Below are 21,986 nucleotides of genomic sequence, written 5' to 3' on the forward strand. Positions count from 1 at the left end.
GGAATAAAACTATCTTTGTTTTGTTTTCTAAATTAATATTGAATTAAAAAAATAATTGTACTTTATCCTGTAACCTGTGTTAGTTTTACTTCAATAAATAAACTAAGGTATGTATTTTATTTTCATTTATTTACAAAAATCAAATAACATTGGTTAAAAATATAAACTAATATAAAAGTATGGAATGTAAAATAAATGCCAGATGTTTTTGGCTTTTTAATATGAAATAGCATTTTAATCCTGGATCAACTAGATGAGTCATTCAAACTTTAGTCATTAAGATCATTCAAATCTTGTTTACTTCTATTTCAATTACATATTAGTCTGGTCCCATATAAATTCATACTTTAATATAATATATCATTGTTTCTTACACGTAAATTTAAGAACAATATAAAATTAATATATTTTTTTGTTTATTTTGTATTAGTTTATTTGTCTTATAGAATTCGAGTTATCATTAAAAATATGAAATTACATATATTGTCACTTAAACCTATAAATGTATTATTAAATTAAAGGATTTTGATTTCGCAAATTGTCGATTCGTTCTGTTTAGAATGAATATACAGGAGTCTGGTAGAATCTGATTCTATATATGTGCCACAAACATCTTAAAAAAGTAAAACTGACAAAATGGTCAGTTTTAGCAAATTTAAAAAAATCCATTAAGCAACGTTTTACGTTGCAAGAGACAAAAGACAATTAATGATATTGCCAGTTATAAAAATTATAATCTGTCAGTATTAGCGATATGGCAACATTTTCCTAATATCAAGTAGATAAAATTTAAACTCTACTTTATATAACAGAAGGTTGAATTTCCCTAAGCTTTATTAGCAGCCCAGATGTAGGCGTTCTGGAATAGTCTGAGCCAGGGCGAAGCTTGTGTGGTAGCGGCTGCGGGGAGCGAGGCTGGGGGCGGGACTGGGCACTGCCAGCGCAGCACGCAGCGCTCGGGGTGCGGCATCATGGCCACGTGCCGCCCGTCGCGAGACCGCACGCCCGCTATGCCCTCTGCAAATCACCATTTTAATTATCAAATGTCTCATAGTAAACATATGTTTTAGTGTCATTTCAACTTTGGCAGCGCTTGGTTGTAATTTTTTCATACATTTTTTTCTTCTTTGTATTACATTCTTATAGGTAAGATTAATAAGTTACATCATATTTTTATTCCCTTTTTAAGTAGATATTGATAAATTATTTTAGAATTAAACTGTCACTAAATGACACTTTTCAGACGTAGGAAGACATAGAAAGGAACTTGTTGTAATGTTCCATCTTAGGCTCAAAGACATGAAGGTTTATAACAAAATCTTACCGGGACTTCCATTGGGATTCATTGGGTAAGCCTCAGTGGGTGCTCCATCGTCGTTCACGTACTGCATGGCGAGCTGTCCGTTGTCCTTGAGGCGCTGCAGCAGGCGTGGCTCGGCGAGGGCGAAGCGCCCCTCCCCGTGCGCCACCCACACGCCCACCACGCTGCCGCCCATACCGCGGAACCACACGTCATCGGCGCGTTCTGTTATTTTCACAGCGCTCCACCGGCATTCGAACCTATAGAGTACATAAAACATTAATATTTAAATTATCAGAATAAAATCCCATATAGAGTGGTAAGGTGATAATTCTACCAGATGAATCTCTACAACAACTATTATATTCATTTTCGGTTCGGTAAGATAGGCATAGGGCATTAATATTTGTATTTTATTTTGTGTCCAAAACATATTTCTTTATCACTCTTTGCGTCTTAGGGTACAGTGGATAAACTGCTTTCCCTACAAAAATGGCAACTTAGAAATACTTTTGGAGATGGATGTTGGATATATTACTTTCATTAATATGGCTTCTTTAATCCTTATAATGGAACATACCTTTCCGAGAGATTATGGTCGAGGAATATCTGCGTCTTATTGGCATAGTTTTTGGAGTCATCAACATCGATCCAGCCCAGCATGGCCATGAGCTGGCAGCCATTGCACACGCCCAGGGAGAACGTGTCCTCTCTGCTCTTGAAGTGCGCGAACTGAGCGTGCAACTTCTCAGAGAATAGTATGCCAGCTGCCCAGCCTTTGGCAGACCCGAGGGTGTCTGAAATTGTTATGTTGTTAAAAAAAAGTCTTCTATTTTCATCGCAAGTAAAAATAACATATTAACTGATTACTCATGTTTTAGTTTGAAAAAAAAAATCTCTTACTAGCTGTCGCCCGCGACTCCGTTTGCGTAGAATTAAAACAAAACTTAATTAGTAGTCTAGGTGTTCTTTCAGACTATGTTCTAAATCAATGCCAAATATCATCGAGATCCATGCAGCCTTTCTGGAGATATCTTCAAACAGATGGATGGATGGATGTTCATCCATCCAACATTCGCATTTGTAATATTAGAAAAATACATTATGAGGTACTTGTAATGTTCTTGAAATCTATTTATAACAAACAAAATAAGTCAGTGTTGTAATTTATCAGTCAGGGTTAGGTGAGGTTGGGGTCGCGGCCTCCTTTCTGATGTAACACATCCCAACTTGTTGTTGTTGTTCATTAAAAGTTTTTGATAAACATTATTGTAATGGAAATTTTACACTTTTTTAATTACCTCAAAAAGTTTTAAATGAAATAATAGCAATTTTATAAATATGTAAATTTTCTTTGATAATTAGAAAATACTACTCTTCATAGCAATTCGTTGTAATTTTTTTAATATAAAGAAAACGCTATTTAAAACTAACTCCTACCAACGTTAATTAACAATCAAATAAACATCAATTTAATTTCTAGAAAAAAAAATTTAAAACTTATTATGTAATCGTCCTGGTATTATACCTTTAGATGCGAATGTTTAAATGTATGGATGAATGTTTGTTATAAACTATCCCTAGAACGAATCCACGGATCTAGCTAACATTTAGCATAGATGTAGAACATAATTTTAAACAACACATAAGCTACTAATTACGTTTTTTTTATTACTACGCGGACAAAGTCTCGGACGACAGGTAGATTCTATGTATAAAAAAGGAACTTATCAAATGTAGCCTAAAACATCAATGGCGCGTTTATACAAAAACAAGTTTTTTTTTTATAAACTTTACCGGCATAACTGAAACCACCAGGAAAGACCAATCCTTTGAATGCATCCAGGGTGATCTTCTTCGCCTGCAAATCGCTCATTGTCACATCAAACACCTCGAAGTTGGCCATCATGAGAGACGCTATCATTTCTCTATCACCATTCGTACCTGATACAAAAAAAATATTGATATAAAAAGAGAAATTTTACTGCTTACTAATATTATAAATGCGAATGTTTAGATGGATGTTTGTTTGAAGATATTTGTAGAACAGCTTGAACGAATATCGATGAAATTTGGCAGAGATGTAGAACATGGTCTGAAAGAACAGTTAGACTATTTCATTTCATCGCGGTCAGAGTCGCGGACAATATAACAATAAATTATTTCAGCTAAAAAATTCTTCAAAGATATAAGATTTCTAGATAAGTCATGATATTAATTCATATTTAATACATAGTTTAGTTATTGCATTGTCACTTCCGAAACATTTGTAACAAGTAAGTCTTTGTTTCGTCAAACATAATTACAGTATACTAATATTTTGATAGTGAACATATACAGTACTTGAACATTACCATACTCAGAGTCAACAACTTACCTTCCTCTCTTATAACAGCGACTTTCACTGAGTTTGATTTAACAACAGCTGCGGCCGGGTCGAATGTCGCCTTATATGTTACTCCTTTGCGTTTCTCCAGACCTATCAGGAAAGATAAAATCTTACTTATGTAATGAATGGATGGATAGATGGATTTTTGTTAAAAGGTATCTCCAGAACGGGTGCATGGATCTCGCTGAAATTTGGCATAGAAGTAAACCATATTCTGGAAGAATACATAGCCTAATAATAAAGTTTTATTTTAATCCCGAGCAGACGGAGTCGCGGTCAACAGCTAGTATTCTGATATTTTTTTTTTATTATATTTTATTACAATTTCTCGAGTCATGTTTCAGGATCTTAGTCACTACCTACCCCTCTGGGTTATGAGCATAAGCTAAACCAAATCTAAGAAATATATTTACCCAGCCACTCTTGTGTAACACAGTCTGAGTTTGCCTGCAGACATTCCAGCTGGTAGCTGGTCTCCTCCCACATGCGGTATACCTTCGCTAACCTTGTATTCAATACACAATCTCCATTCACTTTCACTACGACCTGTAAAACAAAAAATAATAAAAAAAACTTAAACAACCAGTCATATGAAATTAATCGATGCCGAAATCGGACTAACTAAACGAAGCTGTTATTATAATCCATTTACTATCTGACATCCGCGCAGAATAAAAAAAAATCTTGATACGTTGCCTATGAGATCTTCTAGACTTAATCTACATCTGTGTTGAATTGCTTAAAAATCCTTTGAGCCATTCCAGTGATACTTTCAAATAAACATCCATCCAAAAATCCGCATTCATATATTAACCCTTATTGCGGCAAGATGTCTTTTTTGAAAAGCAAAAACTAAGTTAAAAATTATATCGTGATCGTATATTTTTATAATCTTACTAGCTGTCGCCCGCGACTCCGTCCGCGCGGGATAAAAATAGATGTTGGCCAATTCTCCGACCTACTCAATATGCTCACAAAATTTCATAAGAATCGGTCAACCCGTTTCGGAGGAGTATGGGAACGAAAATTGTGACACGAGGATTTAATATATAAGATATGTATGGTATATTATACAAAACATAAGGGTTAATAAGAAAATAATTTCACGAAAGTTTAAACCAGTGGATATTTTTTAGTTCAGTTTATAGGGAGTCAGTTTTTTTTATTTCCCATAGTTCTATTATGCATTTTTTATATTTAAATAAATATAAATTACCTCTGACTGCATTCCATATTTTCCAGTACTACCAACAACTTTAGCAACAACACCATTCTTCTTGTATTCATTGAGTACATAAACCACATCAGTTTGTGCTACTTCCACAACAATACCGAGTTCTTCATTGAACAACGCGTCAATCACTGAAACCTCCTTTTCCACTAGCAGATCTATGTTTAAGCCCCGAATTCCACCGATGCCCATCTCCAAAACTGTCGTTATGAAGCCTCCTTCGCTTATATCATGACCTGATAGAAGTTTCTTTTCTGAAAAGAATATTATATTATTAATGTAAATTAAAACTGTCAATACAATATTTCATAATTATTATTTATTGTTATATTATTATTACTTTAACTGTCGGTTTCTGACACTAAAATCTTTACATAAATCGTTATCCGTCTTTATTTAATAAAAGAAATAATACGCTATGTTTCAAATAGATATTTTGGTCTCAGAAACCCACGGTTAGTCAATTATACCTTTGAGTAATTTCTGAGTAGTTTTGAACAATGCTTTAAGAGTTGCGGGGTCGTCTAAGTCTGGAGGATTGTCTCCTAATTGCTTGTAACATTGCGCTAAAGATGAACCACCGATTCTGTTAACACCAAAAAAATAATTTAGAAAACTTTTCTATTGACTTATGAAAGCATATATAACGCACTTTGTCTCCAACAAATTAGAATAGTTACCTATATTTTCCGGGCGTAACTGGAACATGTATGAGAGCTGAACCTTCTTGCAACAGCGCTGGCTCTATTTTGACAGTGATGTCCGGACACGGCGCGTACGTTGATACGACCAAAGTTCCAGGGGAACGAACTAACAAACAAAAAATTCGAATGAAAATTTATCTACCTTATATTTCTTTATTCATCAATGTCTATTTTAGAACAATATTTAGATTTGAGACATTTTACGTCAATAGTTATTGAACATACTTATTGAAAAAAAAAATTATCATTATTTGATAATATGTTGACAGCTCAAGGTCATAGACGCGCTGTGCAGTTCCCTCCCCCCGCGTTCCGCTACGCTCTTGTATACATAAAATTGTGTCCTACGCCGCAAGACAAGAGCTAACAAGATATCTGAAAACTTAAGATTTACTTACCTGTTTGTCCGGCAACATTAGCGCACATGGAGAGCGAGTCCTTGCCGCCGTCGATGGCGACTCCGATGTGCTCCATGGCGGTGCAGAGCGCGCGGCACGCCACCACCAGCGCGGCGCCCTGCGCGCCAGTCTTGCCCGCCCACATCCAGTTGCCTGAGCACTTCACGTCTTCCAGTGCTGATATGCCAGCAAACACCTACACATACATTATACAAGATAAAACTCCTATGAGAGTTAAGACTGGACATTGTTATGTTTACTGTTGCTTATACGAGACCTTAACTATGCTGCTATGAAAGCTATGATTTAACATAATAACAATACAAAAACGTAAATCGATGGGCGTCCAAAAGGTTAAAGGACTGAAAACCCTCTTCTCTTGTCATCCCTTTCTCATCTCCGTTATTTATTTCTTTGCTCTTTCTTACAAATAAGCAAGATATAAATAACACAACATAAAAAATAACGATAACTTAATAAATGTAGTACTTACCAGATTAGTCAAAGCTTCACCGAGAGACAGGCGTGCGCCGGCCGCGGGGTCTAAAAGGCCCTTAACATTCTGCGTGCCGATGGAGGTGGCGGAGCCCACGAGGTCGAAGTGCGAGAGGGCGATGACCGCGCAGTCCGCTAACGGCGTGTGCAGCGGCCCCACGCACTGCTGCTGCGCCACAAGACCTGACACACACCTGTCCACCTACAGGACAAAAAAAACATACATATATTTTATTCATCATCAGCTCACTTGTCCCCATTGAGGGGCTCGGAGCCTACCCTAAGTTAAGGGTGACATTTTATTATTACTATCAAATAAGGATATCTAGATCCGGTAAGAGACCCTGATATCGCGTTTGGTGCTGCCATATAATATATAAAACTTACTCAAACATAGAAAATGACATAAAACAAAAATTGACATGACAGCTACAGTACAAAGTCGATCTTATGGTATTTTTGACGTTGACAGGGGGGCGCTAGTGAGCTGTCATTATATAATTTGTACCGATACAGCCAGTACAGATATCCCTTTCAGTTTATAGTCTTATATTTTTATTATTAAAGTAAAAAAAGTAAATAAGATTTACAGATTTGGTTAATATTTTTATATTATTTATTTTAGTGGACTCGTAAGATAAGTAGACGGCACTGGACGTGTTAATTGCTTTTGGATAGTATGTTATATTATAGTATTATGTATACCTTAAGTGTGTTTATAGAGTATACAAATATTACCTTATTAGTCAAATATCTCTTGCTGGCAACATTGACTAGTCGCAATACTCTGTTTAAAGCAGCTTCAACAGTTATATCATTGGGCAAAGATAATGGCAGCTTTGTCGTTTCATCTTGCTTAAAATCAAATACCTTACGTGGCATGTTACCTGCAAAAAGCAGAAAGCAAAAGATTTTTTCAAAATGTTATAACTCAGAAAACAAAATATATTTTAAAAGTACCTTACCTAATACAGCATCTAAATGCAAATCATAAGGTAGCTTGGATTGAATTTCAGGCTTTAGTCTATTTTCTCGTGGAATGTGCACCTCCTTGTATGAATCTTCAACAAGACTCATGTAACCATCGCCTGTCACTTCACCAACAAATGAAACTGGACATCTTTCTCTTCTACAAATATCTGTAATTTAAGAAAAATCATATTATAACTTAAAAAAAATAAAAAGCACTATTTATATATTTTTTATAATAAAACATGACCGACTACGCTTATCAAAATAGGTTCAATTGTTAAGCAACATAAAATTGTCGAATATATAAATTCCTCCTGTAAGTCAGATTTTTTTAATTCACCTTCAAGGATAGGACGGTTCTCCTTGGTGCAGAGTAACGCATCATTCTCCTGGTACTCGGCACCCCAGAGCTCCAGCGTAGTGATGGTGGGGTCTCCGAGCTGGAACTCCTTGGTGAACACCACCGCGCCCTCGGGCTCCACTAGTTCTTTTAATACGTTGCCGTTACCACCGGCGCCTTGGTCGTGGATTGCTACAAGGAAAGGATCAATCAACGTCAACAACAGTCAACATAACTATTTTAAAATAATACAACACTCTGTGTCATACAATGATTGTGTATTATTAAAAGATAGTTGTCGCCCGCGGCTCCGTGCGCACAAAATTAAAAAAAAAACTTTATAAGTGGCCTATCCGTTCTTACTGGCTTTTTTCTACATTTATACCAAATTTTAGTGAGATCCTTTTAGCCATTCCGGACATTCCTTCACACAAACATCCATCTAAACATTCGCATTTATAATATTAGTAAGATAATAATAAGTACTGACCATTTAATTAATCAATATAATTTAGAAAAAAATAAAAGAAACTCACATTCAACAGGATTTATTTCACTTTCTAGGCAACCTCTTACGACCCTGTTCAGACGATTTCCCATTTCAGCATCACCTGCCAAATAACATGCACTTATAAATATTTGAACAATAGATATATTAAATGTAGAAGCATTAGTAAAATAATTATTACTATAAAATGTTAGTCGTATATTATTACCTTATGGAGAGTTAATAGTTAGTCCGTCTGACATTCCATTTAAATATGGATGACAAAAGCTGAAACAAACTTAGGGCTCAAGTAATAAAACTTAGAGGTAAACCATGTCTAAATCGATATGATGTATGGAAATCAGCAGTTTTTTTTTAATTCCAAGCATTTATCCCAAGTTAATATTAAAAGATTAATAATGGATGATTTTGTAACAAATATGTTAGTATGTTAAGATATTGCATGCATACCCTTTAAACAAAGCCCAGTTACATATTAACCTCTTTGTACCGCCCCGAAGTCGAGGGCGTGGTCTCTGGAATCCCCGCCCTGGACCGCCACTGACGACGCCGCGCCTCCGCCCACACCGATCCTGTACACTGGGCCTCCAACCTTCACTAGCAGCATTCCTATTACAATAAAGAAAAATGTAAAACATATGAAATTATACATTACACACTTAATCTTTAATTATGTTTATAATAAGTATTAATCGTGGGTTTCTGTGATCAAATCCCCCATTTAAAACATACTGTTATCTCCATTTTGTCAAAGATAATGACAGGGATGATGATATGTTTTATACAGAGATCTCAGAAACCAACCATTACTCACCTTTTTCCGGTTTGTTCTTTTTAATCATACTATGTGGCATGTATCCTATTCCTCCGCTAAACATTATGGGCTTTACAAACTCTTCTCTTACATTATCACCATTTTTCAATCCGTATGATTGGACAAATCCTGTAAAAAAAGTTAAGTTTTAATTATATTATATTTTAATATATGTATCATATAAAAAGGAAATAAAATATATAAAAACACACCTGATATAACTGGCTCTCCAAATTTATTGCCATAATCTGAAGCACCATTGCTAGCGTCAATAATAATTTGCAATGGACTCGCAAAATTATTCGGATATTTCCAGCTTTTGTCTTCCCAAGGTAAATCATAACCTAAAATCAATAATAAAATAAAATTATGAAAAATAAACAAATAAAACAATCTTAAAAAACATAAGAAATTATGTGCAATGAAATGTATCAATCTTAAAGTACACATATTTAAGTTTTAACCGAATTTAGCAATACGTATATAATTTTAATAGAAATATTTGCCTGGAATAAGGAGATTCCCAACACTATAGCCCGCTGTACCAGCAACCGTGTGTCCACCTCTACCCACTCCCTGAACATCTCTGATCCTTCCTCCGGTGCCAGTTGTGGCTCCACTGAAGGGAGCAACCGCAGTAGGCATGTTGTGTGTCTCCGCAGTAAAAATAATATCAGACTGTGTTGTCTCTTGTACTATTTGAGATGGCCCTCTTACATCAATTGGCCTGAGTTTCTTATGTTCAAAACCTTTGATAGCACTAAAAATGTCAATAATTATTGGTTATTCATTATAAAAAAATAATATAATTAAAGGTCAAATATAACAATAATAAGTTATATTAACCTGCTATTATCACCAAATTTAATAACATTGTTGTTATTTGATGTCTTTTGTGTTGATGCCACCATATCTATAAGTGATTCCTCTATTTCTTTTCCATTTAATATTATTTTGCCCTAAAACAAGATATACTCTGTAATTAATTAAAAAATATATATATAAACTAGGAGTAAAATATCAATTGATGTTGTTACCTTGAAAAACCAATGTCTTGAATGTTCACTATTGCTTTGAGCAAGGTCAAATAACTCAACACTGGTCGGATCTCTTTGTAATTGATTTACAAACAAATTCATGTAGAATTCCATATCCCATTCATCAAAAGCTAAACCTGTAAACACAATTACTAATTATTGATTGCAGCAAAAGGTTAAAGCATTAATTTTTCCACGAGTAGTAACTCTAGATTAGTAACTTAGACTTCTGCTACTTTTATTATAATATATTACATAAACATTGTCTTTTTCAAATTACTTAGTTGTACAGAACAATATATTTAGCCATATCTGTAATAAAACTAGTGAAAAGCAAACACAAGTGGGTTTTTTTTGTAGGGTTAATTAAACAAATTACCTAATTTTTGATTAACAGCTTTCATTGCTGTCATACCCTCTTTTTGTAAAGGCACAACATACCAAGGTTCTAAATCTTTTGGTAAAGCTTCATTAAAGCTGTTTCGAGGGAGGTTTTCTTTTGTATAAATACATTGTGTCATCCTATCATGTAATGGTGCAGCCAATTCTTCAAACAATTCCTTTGAGACATTTTTGGCTTGTTTAAATGTAATGAGGTACCTAGTAGAATACTCAAGACGGACAACATCTCTCAAACCAACACTCTCACAAATTTGAACAGAGTTACTTGAATCAGCAGTTGAAAAGTTAAATCTGAAAAAAATATGCTTACTTTAATACAATTTCCAGTATGTATACAAAAGTGTAAGGGGATGTAAATGTAAAGTTGCAGATTTATGAGAGTTGGTCATGTAAAAAGTAAATTTTGACTATTAGAAAAAAAAAATTAAATTAACTAGTAAATATTGTAATACTAACCCTTTAAAATAAAAAAAAATAGTTAGAAACTAAAGTAAGTTTGCTAGAAAATTACATATGTCTTTATTAAATTATACAAAATCCAAAAAAGCAGAAGAGTAAATATTTACCTGGGTCCTATTTCAATAATTAACTGGTTACTTTGCAAGCATTTATAAGACGATTCGTTTCTCAAAGCGTACGGATGTAAAGGAGAACTTAAAAGCCATTTCAAAATTTTAATTTGGTTAATATTTAAATTGCCCTCCTCAACTTCCACGTGGTAACACAGTTCTGTCGATAAATCCAAAACATCGGAGTCCACGAATTTTAACTTTTGTAATATTTCATTGGTTTTATGTGCACTAAACGCCTCCCCTAGATAAAATCGTATAATACACATGATTCTTCAACTTATACTTCCTGCGAACAAGTTTATACTGAACTAATAGCGGGAGTTTAAATTATGATAAGTGTGACAATAATCTCTTGCATCAATGTCAAAGATCACGTTATATCAGTTGATTAATTCCACGACATTCACAAATAATACATCAACAACGCTTATAGCTTACGCAATTGTCTTAGTATTTTTGTATACTACCTACATTACATTACACTACTATTATTGACGATAACTTTGCAAAAGGTTTGAAAATGATCGTGTGATAAATGTCAAAATGCAGGGTGTTATTGAATAATGACGAGATAACGTTACCATGGAAACCAATATAAAAGAGATTTGGAGAGATCTTGAGAAAAAAAGGAAATATAAAAATAGGAAACAGAGGTAAAATAAGTTGGCTTTCCCTTTCTAATTTAGTAGTATTGGGTCACTGTTGATCATGTTATAGCATTTGAAAAAAATATTTCCTGAATTTCATCAGTCATAGAATCCAAAGTCCACCACCTTAGAGTTGACTGGCGTAAAGTGGAAGTTTTCCACGTTTCGCCTGATGAGTTTATGTGCTGAAATCCAAAATCTGATTTTTTATCCCTCTGACCATTTTCAAGAAATTATAATATTTTGAAAGAAAATAATTGTAAGGGAAGGGTGAGGAGGGGTTAGATGTAGGCGTTTAAAAAGATTAAATATCGTTTTTCTGTACGTAACAACCGTAGTGCATTTAAAGGGGACAAGGTATCTACTGCTTCTAAAGATATTGCAGATGACAAGTGTCAGGGGCACTGCGACTAAGAACGGGCTTGTAGTCCGTCGGTCAGAACCACTGTGTTTTTGTATTTCATAACATTTACATTTAACCAAACAGTTTACATTGGGCCAGTTAATCCAACGTGGTTTACTGTAGATAAGCCTTAGTCACCCCCTAGTAAAAGATAAGAATTTTTAAGAGTATTGCCATCCACAAAATATCAATTTCTACCGTTAAATATTTTGGCCCCCGTTCACCACCATGTGGGTTGATGTTACTGTCAGTGTCAGGGATATTGTGGCAACATTTTACACAAGAAGCGTTTGGTTTTGGAAGATCGGCGAAGCCAAGAAGCCATCTTGTTTTTTAATATGGCGGTTGGTCACATTGTTAAATCGTTGTTCTTGTGATTTCTGTGCAAGTAGTTTTAAAACAAAATGGATTTTTTCTTTAGAAGAATATTCAGCATTAAAGTTATTTAAAGGACTACAATAACACTAGATAGTATTAATAAAACAATTTGTGGCGGCTTACGCCTTTTCACAGGCTTCACGGAGTCTTTGCTTCTAGTTTTATTGATTTTACATATTGTTAAAAATGATGATGTACACGGTAAGATTTTGTCTTTTTTATTTTGCTATAGAATTGGAATAATTTTCCTTATGTTAATCAAACTTAGTTGACTCTTATTTTTTCTGATTTACTCGTACAAATCAATAATGTACATTCGATTGTTTTAATTAGGTTATAGTACCGAATCATCATTTTAGGTATAGCGTCTATTTTTAATAACTGGCTATTAAATATGCAATAGCAGCAATTTACCTCTAATATTCCTCAAACATCTATAAAGATAGGTTATCTCGCTGTCAATAAAGCCTATGTGCCAATGGCTCTTTGCACATAATTAGTTTTGTTAAAATTTCGAATTACGTTACGTGAACGTGTTTACTTGAATAAGCGTTTTACAACATGTTTATAAAACACCATATCGATAGTAAATAAAAGTTTTGTTTTACAAAATAAACTAACCTAAGTTAAAGCATGATCAAGGCTGTTATACTTCTAAATTTGATGTAGGTATAAGTGGGTATTTAGGCACAAGATGTACCTGATTGTATATTTTCTAAAAAAAAAATTCTAAAGTAAATTCCAATTATAGTATTATTAATTTCAAATATGTTCTACTTCCTATAATAACATTTTTATTTAATTAACTTCATCATCGTAATACAATATTACTAGCCTTTAAAAAAATTAACTTCTACTTTGTACTTTTATTTTGTGAGTTAGTGGTATTCCATTGGTATAGTTTGCTCATTGGGCAACAGAAGTTTATTGGATCTAATACTATTAGGTTAATAGTATTGGGAATACAATAAAAATCCCTAGTATTATGAATTATTTAATATCAAAGGTGCTTATGGAATATTTGGGTTGAATGTTAATTATGATTGGATATGTTAACATATATACATAGCTATGGCAACATGAGTTTTTAATATTAAATCTATTGCTATCACCATGTAACTTATATAAATTTAAATTATTGTTTGGAATAAACTTCTGCCATCTTTAACAAATATATATAATTAACAATATTTAATAAAATATTATGAGCTACATGTGTTATTTATTGTTACCACAAACAGGGAACCAGCACCGAGCAGGACACCCGCTTCAGTGACAAGGAGAAGAAGCTGATGAAGCAGATGAAGTTTGGAGATTGCTTGACTCAACAGGTTATTTTCTTTTATTTTGACTTTTCAGTTACTATGAATTTATTTTTACCACATTTAACACAATCAGGTGCAAAGCTTTTTTCGTTAAATTTTACAGTATTGTGTTTATTTTATCAACAGGTGGACATGTCGAAGGTGAAACTGGATGTGCTGAAGCCATGGATCACGCAGAAGATCACTGAAATTCTCAAGATGGAAGATGATGTAGTCATCGATTATGTCAACAATCAACTTGAAGAGAAGGTGACTAAATCCTTTTGTTTATGTCTTTAATTTTTAATAATATAAAAAAAAAATGTAATCATTGCAGTTTCTTTACAGTCAATGTTTAAATAAATGGTAAATATTAAAAGAGGTATGACTGTTGTTAAGAAACTGCAATTGAAAGTTGTCAAATGTATATTGATTTGGTATGGATATTTTTATGGTCCCCACCGGCTAGCGCGCCGCCGTCGCCGCTGCCTGCCGTCGCCAGCCGTCGCAGCGCGCCGCGGCCCTACTCTTACGGACGCCATTAGCATTCTCAATCGGTATTTACGGGGAAATTACTTAATGCTAACTCAATTAAAACCATAAGCGATATGGCGATATTTACTTGAGAAGAGTCGATTAGGGAGTCCGGAAGACGTTAAGAGAATAATTTGACTCGCGGTAGGGAAGCCGCGTTCGTTAGGCCCTGCGTTCAGCATAATGTGGTTGTGTTCGCAAACCCCTTACAGATGCAAGAGCTTGAAGAGCGAAGAAAGAAATGTACGTTGGCGGTGTGAGATCCCGGCGGTAGCGGAGCGGCGAGCGGGTGTCGCCGTAGCGTGTCGGCGGGCGCGGCTCGCGTCAGCGCAGCTCGCGTCGGCCAGCTCGCGCCCTCATCATATCTTATATACCTGTGTTCATCACGGCTCTCGCTTCCCTACCCGAGTCATTTTGACGCTCTGTAGCAACCTTACATCAATATAAAGTCGGCGCTCTTAACGTCCTTCAAATATATTTCTCCGATAAATATTGGAACCGATACTGTAATCATGAAAGGGACATTCGATGCGAGCCCAAGTGTATATAGTTTTCAAATTGAACAAATTAATAACTAGAGAATCTTTTCTTTCCCGATCCGTATCCTCGGCTCCTAGTTCCCTTGTCCAAAGAAAATGCAGATTAACTTGACGGGATTCCTGAACGGCAAGAACGCGCGGCTGTTTATGGGCGAGCTGTGGGAGTTGTTGCTGAGCGCGCAGGCTAGCGAAAACGGCATCCCAGACAGCTTCACGCAGCAGAAAAAAGAAGAGATCAAGAAGAGAATGGTGAGTGAGCGTGGTGGTGAATAAACAATTTGCCTAATTTAATATTTATTAATGTTAAATGATGGTTTAAGTATTGCGTAGTTGTTGCAAATTTGAAAAATGTTCTAAATGTGGTATGCGCCAGGAGGAGCAAAAGGACAAGGAGAAGGATCGCCGGCGGTCACGGTCACGGTCGCGCAGCCGCCGCAGGTCCCGTGAACGTCGCCGTTCGCGTACAAGGTCCCGCGATCGCTCCAGCGATAGGAAGTTAGTATCTTATTCATGCCTAAAGTACTAAATTGAGTTCCTTTGTCAAAAAACATTGTATTATGATGTATTGTGTGTTAAGTGATGACTTGTGACAATTATGTGTACTAGACAGATTAGTTTTACGCTTACTTTTTAAATGCCCCAAACAAGCCAGTGTTGTGCACTTGGTTCACTTATTGTAAGTCTTGAGTTTGTCTTGACGAGATAAGATCTAAAGATGGCCTACTTTAATAATTAAGATACTTCACAAAGTATTGGTTAAAATTATGTTTCATAAGGAACATTTATACATGTAAAGCACTTAAATGAAATGGTTTAGAGCAGTTATTATGGAGTTGAATAGAAAACATGTTAGCAGGCATCGCAACGGCGGCAGTCCGCGCCGCTCTCGCCGCCGCAGTCGCAGCCGCAGTCACAGCCGCAGCCGCAGCCGTGACCGCAGCCCCGCCCACAACACCAGCGCCAGCGCCAGCGCCAACACCTCCAACATTGACGACATTAAACTACCCGACCCTAAAGGTTTGCAAATGTTGCACACAAAATACATTTTCTAAATGATAAACTTTTTTTAATACTAACTACTTGATATTTTTACTACTGTTTACTTAAAGTGTCTTCGTTTCTTTTTACAATACTTTAATATAAATAATACATTTTTTGATTTTAGCTTACTTTAGTTCTTAATTTATTCATTTAAGAAGGAGGAACGACTAGAATACAATAATTTTCTTGTAAATTTTGTAAGATAAGTTATTCTAAGAATTTCATTTATTTCATCTATTATAGAAAATGGCAAGTCACCAGAGAAGAAAGAAGAGAAGGAGAAGGTAGAGGATGACCACAACGATTCTGTAGAGAATGTAAAAGATGACAAACCCGAGGAAGCGCCAAAGGAGGAGAAGACCGAAGAGGATGGTCACAAATCTAGATCAGCTTCACCCGCTAAGTAAGTTTCTTTGAATATAGTGAAATAGTATTTATAAATTCAAATGTTAATAATTGTTAGATTGCAAATACAGCAAATAGGTTCACGTCAAGTTGTTAAGTCAGTTGCGAGACTGTTTTTTTTAAACAGTTGTTTTTTAAACAATATTTTTTTATAATTGTATTAGATCGACCGGTGGCGGTGCTGAGAAGGAAGCTGAGGCGAAACCTCCAGAGAAAACTAGACACTCGTCGAGCGAGAGACGCTCATCTTCGGCCTCGTCTCGTAAGTTTTGTTTACAATTATATGTGATGCTCTATAGTATGGTAACCATGAAGTATTTCGTCTAGATTTAAATATCATATAGAATTAAGTGTAATAAATTTGCCGATGTTTAATTAAAATTTAAATCATTAATTTGTCAAATTATCATGACCATGTCTCGTATTTAAATGTACTTAACAATCAACACAAAAATACTTTTGATTGACATCTATAAAGAAAATAGGATGTAAAGTATTTTTCGATATGTCTAAATCTTTTGACAAATTAAAATTTGATTTTTTTTTGTTGGATCGTCAAGTAGCGGTCAACGCCGGACCACACGGGGTATCGGCCACTAGTAAGTTTTCATTGAAGATTAGTTGTTTCGAATGTTTTGTTTTTATTTCATGCACGTTGTCGTATTTTTTATACATGTTATAAGACAGGGTTATAAAATTAGTATACTATCAAAAACTTTACTTTTTCAACGATATTAACCATTGGCTTATAATCAGTTTTGAATTTTAAAATGAAAAAAAAAAAATAACCGAAACTTACTAACATTTTTCGTGATTTTAATAATATGAAATTTCTATCACTTGAACAACTTACAACTGTATAGAAAACAGGACAAAAAATTAAAAACATATTGTGTGAAATCTGTTATTGTTAGGTCGAGAAAGAGCAATTTATGAGACTTGAAATGTTAAATCAAAACACTAATTTTATTTAATTTTCTATGTTCAAATGGGTGTCGTATTGTAGTTAGGTGTTTTATTTAAAGTTACTGTGTATCTTATGTTCCTTCTGTATATTGTTGTAAATTGATGTCAGTTGAATGTGCTACATATTGCTCGGTACGAAAGGATGAATAAAAAGCAATGATATTTGTTACAGATGGCAGCGCTAAGAAGAGATCGTCGCACAAGAAGCGGCAGTACCGCTCCAACCGCGACTCCTCCACCAGCGTCAGCCCGCGTCGCAGCTCGCGCAGGGAAAGGTACGTCTTACAGGGGAATACACTTTACCTAAATGTGACTCAAGTAATACAAAGACGAGCACGACGAAGCTATCCTATTGTCGAAGTGGTTCAAGGAATTTTTAACAACACCATTTTCAAAACATATTAGCTACTTTTGGTCGCTTGCGACTCCGACAGAGCAGAATTTAAATAAAGCAGCCTGTTTTATGTATATTATATGTCCGTGTGCATCACTTACGATTCCATCCAAGTCCTGTGAAAATCAATCCGGACAGATTTTGATTCTCCAGCTTAGGACAAATAATATCGAAGTTTTTTTCCTTCTATTTGTTATTTTATATTTAATTGTTTATAGGAGTAAATCTAGGCGCCGCAGTCGTCGCCGGTCCGTCGACCGCCGCGAGAGGGAGCGCGAGCGTGAGCGCGAACGCGAGAGGGAAAGAGAGAGGGAGCGTCGTCGCCGCGAGAGAGACAGGCGCGACAGGTAACCTTCACTAATATTATTATATTTATCTTTTCTTTACAATTATATTACTATTGCATTTTCTTTTTATAAAGTTCAAATTATAATATTGCAATTCTTAATTATGATCGACAAATATGATTTTATAAAACGGTATCAAATAAGTCGTCATATATCAACAAAAGTCAAAAGTAAAAAAATAAATAAATGCGACAATTTCATTAAGCGATTGCGTAAACACGATGTTGTATAAAATCTTGTTTGATCGGTTAATTTTAGCGTTTCTTTGAATTTTGGTAGTGTACATAATGCATAATGCATATTGCATACATCGATCCGGTAGCTGTAACAAGTGCTAGCAAGATTATGATTTGTGTTTGTAGTGCATCAGGCACTGCGTTTGGTTTAACGGCTTCTGTTTACCCACGAAAGGTCCCGAGAGCGTCGTCGATCGCTCGAGAGACGTAGACGGTCACGAACGCGCTCTCGACGACGTTCAAGAGACAGGTAATATTGGTTTTTAAGTATCCCCGGATATGCTTCTTATCTAGGAACGCACGTTTCACATTTTATCTAATAACTAATTCTATGGAATTGATATCTCTGAACTAAAGCTTAATCTATAATATAGTTTTATTAATAACTCACAAATAGAGGCAATCTGAAATTACTTTTAAAAGACTACCTGTCGTCCGCGACTATGTCCTCGCGGAACTAAAAAAAAAAATAAGTAGCCTATGTGTTCTTCTTGGCTATATTCATAATCTATTCTAAATTTCAGCAAGATCCATACTGAATTATAATATTAGTAAGGGAGTAAGAAGTAAGATTAATGATTTTGTTGTTAAATAAATTATTGGACTGACATATACAAAAAGAAGTTGTTGGGTTTCCTTTGTAAAAAGTACCAAAATTATTAGCACCACAAGCAAATAACGCGTTGATCTCATAGTGAGGAAAGATATATCAATATACCAAATGAAACAAATACTTGGAAGAAATAAGTTCAGAGGTGTGGGTGATTCAAATATTTTCTTTGTATATTTTGGCTAACAATATTCAATTAAGAATCTTAACGTGCGTCCCTAAAATTCGTTCATCGTCTTCATATCTTAAATTTCTTATGCTTGCCAAATAACAGCATACTTAACACATAATACATATTATATATTTATATACAAAACGAGGAACTTTTTGAACCTTTAAAACATAACAATTCTCTTCATTTATAGCATGCTTAATTTAAACTTTGAAATAAAGATTTGTAATAATGCTTGCTGGCGTCGATTTTTATTCAACTAAATTTCATAGAGAAAATGTTTTCACTGTCTCTGTCACATCCATCATACCATGCATGCATACTGTGAATGTTTTTTTCAGTTCTGAAGTCCTAAGACTGAAACTCGCTCGGTGCTTATAATTTTTTACCAAAAAAACCTTCATGTATAGTGAATATGTTATAAACCTGTATTTGTTTACAAATATTCATTTATACATATAGGAATTGGAATAATTTATTCTGTTCATACTTCCGAGCAGTATAGCAGACATTATGATAAATTAAGTCTATAAATCAAATCTGGACTTTGACCATTACCACTATGTGCTTTTCACTAATCGTAGTGTAAAATTTTAATATTTAAATTTACTTAAAACTGCTATATTACGATGTTTGTAAGTCTATCAACTGAATAGCTACGATGGCAAGGAAAGGAAAAGTTTTCTTTACTTTTGATCTAATATGTAATGATGATTCAATGAAATACATCATTAAAGTAAGCGCCGCCCGAGGTGATCAGTTTAGAAGGGCTGGAGTTGCGGTGACGTCACAGTGGCTAACGTTTAAATTGCTAGGTCCCGTGATCGCCGTCGCTCCCGCTCCCGCAAGCGTTCTCGCTCGCACCGCCGCTCCGGCAGGCGTTCCCGTGACCGCCGCTCCCGGGACCGACGCTCCAGGGATCGCCGCTCCAGGGACAGGTCCAGGTAAAGCAACGCGCGTACAATTTCAATTTCTTTGTTTTTTTGCGTGTAGCTTTTTTCATTTACTAATGTTTTCTATAGGGAAAGAAAATCGCGTGATCGTACTAGAGACAGAAGATCGAAGGAGAGGAAGTCTCGTGACAGAAGGTCCAGTGACATCATTAAAGAACGCTTGGAAAAATCTGTGTCTATACCAAGAAAAGGTCAGTATTAGCTTCATTAGGTGCTTGGAAATTTTGTTACTTATAACGGCGTTTAACTTTCCGCTATATTTCGGGTTTCGTGATTTGAAGTTTTATATTATTTTTCCCCAGAGAACTTTGATAAACTACCGAAGCCAACTGAACGTACCTCCATCCCACCCGAACAAACCTCGAAGGAGCATGTTTCGAGTTCAAGTCGAGAATCGTCGGTTGCAAATGACAAATCAGCTGCGATTAATGACAGCCGACCTAAACCATCTCAAGTTTCGGATGACGAGGACCGGGAAGATTTTCTACCCATCCCGAACACAAGGGAATATTCTAAGAGTTTGTCTCGTACCCCATCACCTTACTTAAGAAAACTCGAAGTTGAAGGTAATAAAAAATCTGATAGATCCGCGGATGACGCATCAGGAAAAGAACAAAATGAAGAAGAAACTAAAACGCAGGAACCTAAAAAGTCAAAGCGAAAAGCCCACCAATCGGACAGTGAAAGCGAAACTAGTGAGGAAGTTGCTAAAGCTAAGAATAAGCCGAAGCTTAAGCGGAAGGAGAAAACTACATCAAAGAGAGCTAAAAAACCTAAAAAAGAAAGCTCTTCTAGTGACAGTGACTCGGAAGATTCATCTTCGAGTGACTCCGAAGATGATAGGAAGAAGAAAAGCAAGAGAAGCGCTAAAAAGAAACTAGCAAAGAAATCTAAAAAGAAGCGCACTCGGTCTTCAAGCTCGGAATCCAGCTCAGAAGAGGAGGTCAAACACAAGAGTTCAAAATCAAAACAAAAGAACATTCCAGAAGAATCTGATTCTGAGAAAAAGCCGAAAAAGAGGACCAAGGAAGCAAGTATGGATCGCTCAAAAATTGAAAAGCTAGACAGTAAACAGTCAAAGTTGAAAAAAACTGACAATTCAGAGGATTCCCATGACGATAGTTCAGACAGTGATGCTAAATCTAATAAGAAAAAAGTTGCTAAACATGATTCTAGTAGCTCGGAGAAAGAAATAAAACGTAAGAAACTGGAATCGGTGAAAGAAAAAGGCGTTTCTCCCGAAAATATCAAGCCTCGCAAGGGCGAGGAGAAGTCTGTCAGAGCAAAGCATGTGGACGAAACGAAGTCCAAATCTCGCGATGACAATGAAAAGAAAGGTAAAAAACGAGAGAAGGAAGAATCTTCATCTGATAGTGATCATGTATCGAAAAAGAAACCTAGAAAGAAAGTTTCTGATTCCGAATCGGATTCTGAGAGCGATGAACCCAAGAAATCTAAGAAAACTAAAAAGCATAAGAAACATTCGAAGAAACATAAGAAACACAAGAAACATAAGAAATCATCGAAGAAGAAGGATGATTCTTCTGATAGCGAGGAAGGTGAAGAGGAAGAAGAGGAAGGAAGAGTAAACAATGAAGACCTGGAGAAGAAGTTACGCGAAAGAGCGTTGAAATCTATGAAGAAGCAGGCGAGTGCTTCCGGGTCCGATTAGAAAACCTCTTTCGTAACATTTTCGTGTAAGTTTTCAATTTGAATGTTTTAATTTTACGGTATGTAACAATTTAAGATACTATGGCATATAATTTACATAATACGTGGATGTCTTATTGTTAGTAATAAAATTTTAAACATTTACAATGTTTTATTTCTTCCCTAAACACACCTACTCTTATTCATAATTGTTTTGAGATGTAAAGAGATAAACAATTTAGTTA

At 35.4% G+C, this 21,986-nt stretch overlaps 2 protein-coding genes across 9 annotated transcripts; one reads left to right on the forward strand and one right to left on the reverse strand.

Annotated features, from left to right (window-relative positions):
- Nucleotides 1-234: 234 nt before the first annotated feature.
- Nucleotides 235-11,519, reverse strand: Pfas (phosphoribosylformylglycinamidine synthase). Its single transcript, XM_013322426.1, has 23 exons — nt 11,157-11,519; nt 10,568-10,881; nt 10,189-10,325; nt 9,998-10,110; nt 9,658-9,911; nt 9,364-9,495; nt 9,152-9,280; nt 8,818-8,946; nt 8,366-8,440; nt 7,830-8,021; nt 7,483-7,656; nt 7,256-7,404; nt 6,516-6,719; nt 6,023-6,218; nt 5,601-5,730; nt 5,391-5,506; nt 4,906-5,174; nt 4,103-4,235; nt 3,678-3,779; nt 3,098-3,244; nt 1,881-2,097; nt 1,325-1,560; nt 235-1,017 (listed from the first exon to the last, which is right to left on the reverse strand). Exons 1-23 carry the CDS (start codon nt 11,426-11,428, stop codon nt 827-829), a joined length of 4,011 nt encoding a protein of 1,336 aa, XP_013177880.1. The 5' UTR covers nt 11,429-11,519; the 3' UTR covers nt 235-826.
- Nucleotides 11,520-11,729: 210 nt separating this feature from the next.
- Nucleotides 11,730-21,904, forward strand: Srrm1 (Serine-arginine repetitive matrix 1). Of its 8 annotated transcripts, none has more exons than XM_013322432.1 (15): nt 11,730-11,815; nt 13,832-13,921; nt 14,042-14,164; nt 15,046-15,216; nt 15,341-15,462; nt 15,809-15,984; nt 16,252-16,411; nt 16,578-16,675; nt 16,974-17,012; nt 17,552-17,654; nt 17,992-18,120; nt 18,532-18,606; nt 19,954-20,082; nt 20,161-20,282; nt 20,394-21,904. In XM_013322432.1, the coding sequence occupies exons 2-15, from the start codon at nt 13,883-13,885 to the stop codon at nt 21,761-21,763; spliced, it is 2,856 nt and encodes a 951-aa protein (XP_013177886.1). In that variant the 5' UTR covers nt 11,730-11,815; nt 13,832-13,882; the 3' UTR covers nt 21,764-21,904. The 8 variants fall into 8 exon arrangements, with proteins under 8 accessions (XP_013177886.1, XP_013177882.1, XP_013177881.1 ...); XM_013322428.1 differs by lacking the exon at nt 11,730-11,815 and adding an exon at nt 12,536-12,556; XM_013322427.1 differs by lacking the exon at nt 11,730-11,815 and adding an exon at nt 12,563-12,791.
- Nucleotides 21,905-21,986: the final 82 nt, after the last annotated feature.

This window comes from Papilio xuthus, unplaced genomic scaffold (assembly GCF_000836235.2).
Source record: "Papilio xuthus unplaced genomic scaffold, Pxut_1.1 DF825928.1, whole genome shotgun sequence".
NCBI lineage: Eukaryota > Metazoa > Arthropoda > Insecta > Lepidoptera > Papilionidae > Papilio > Papilio xuthus.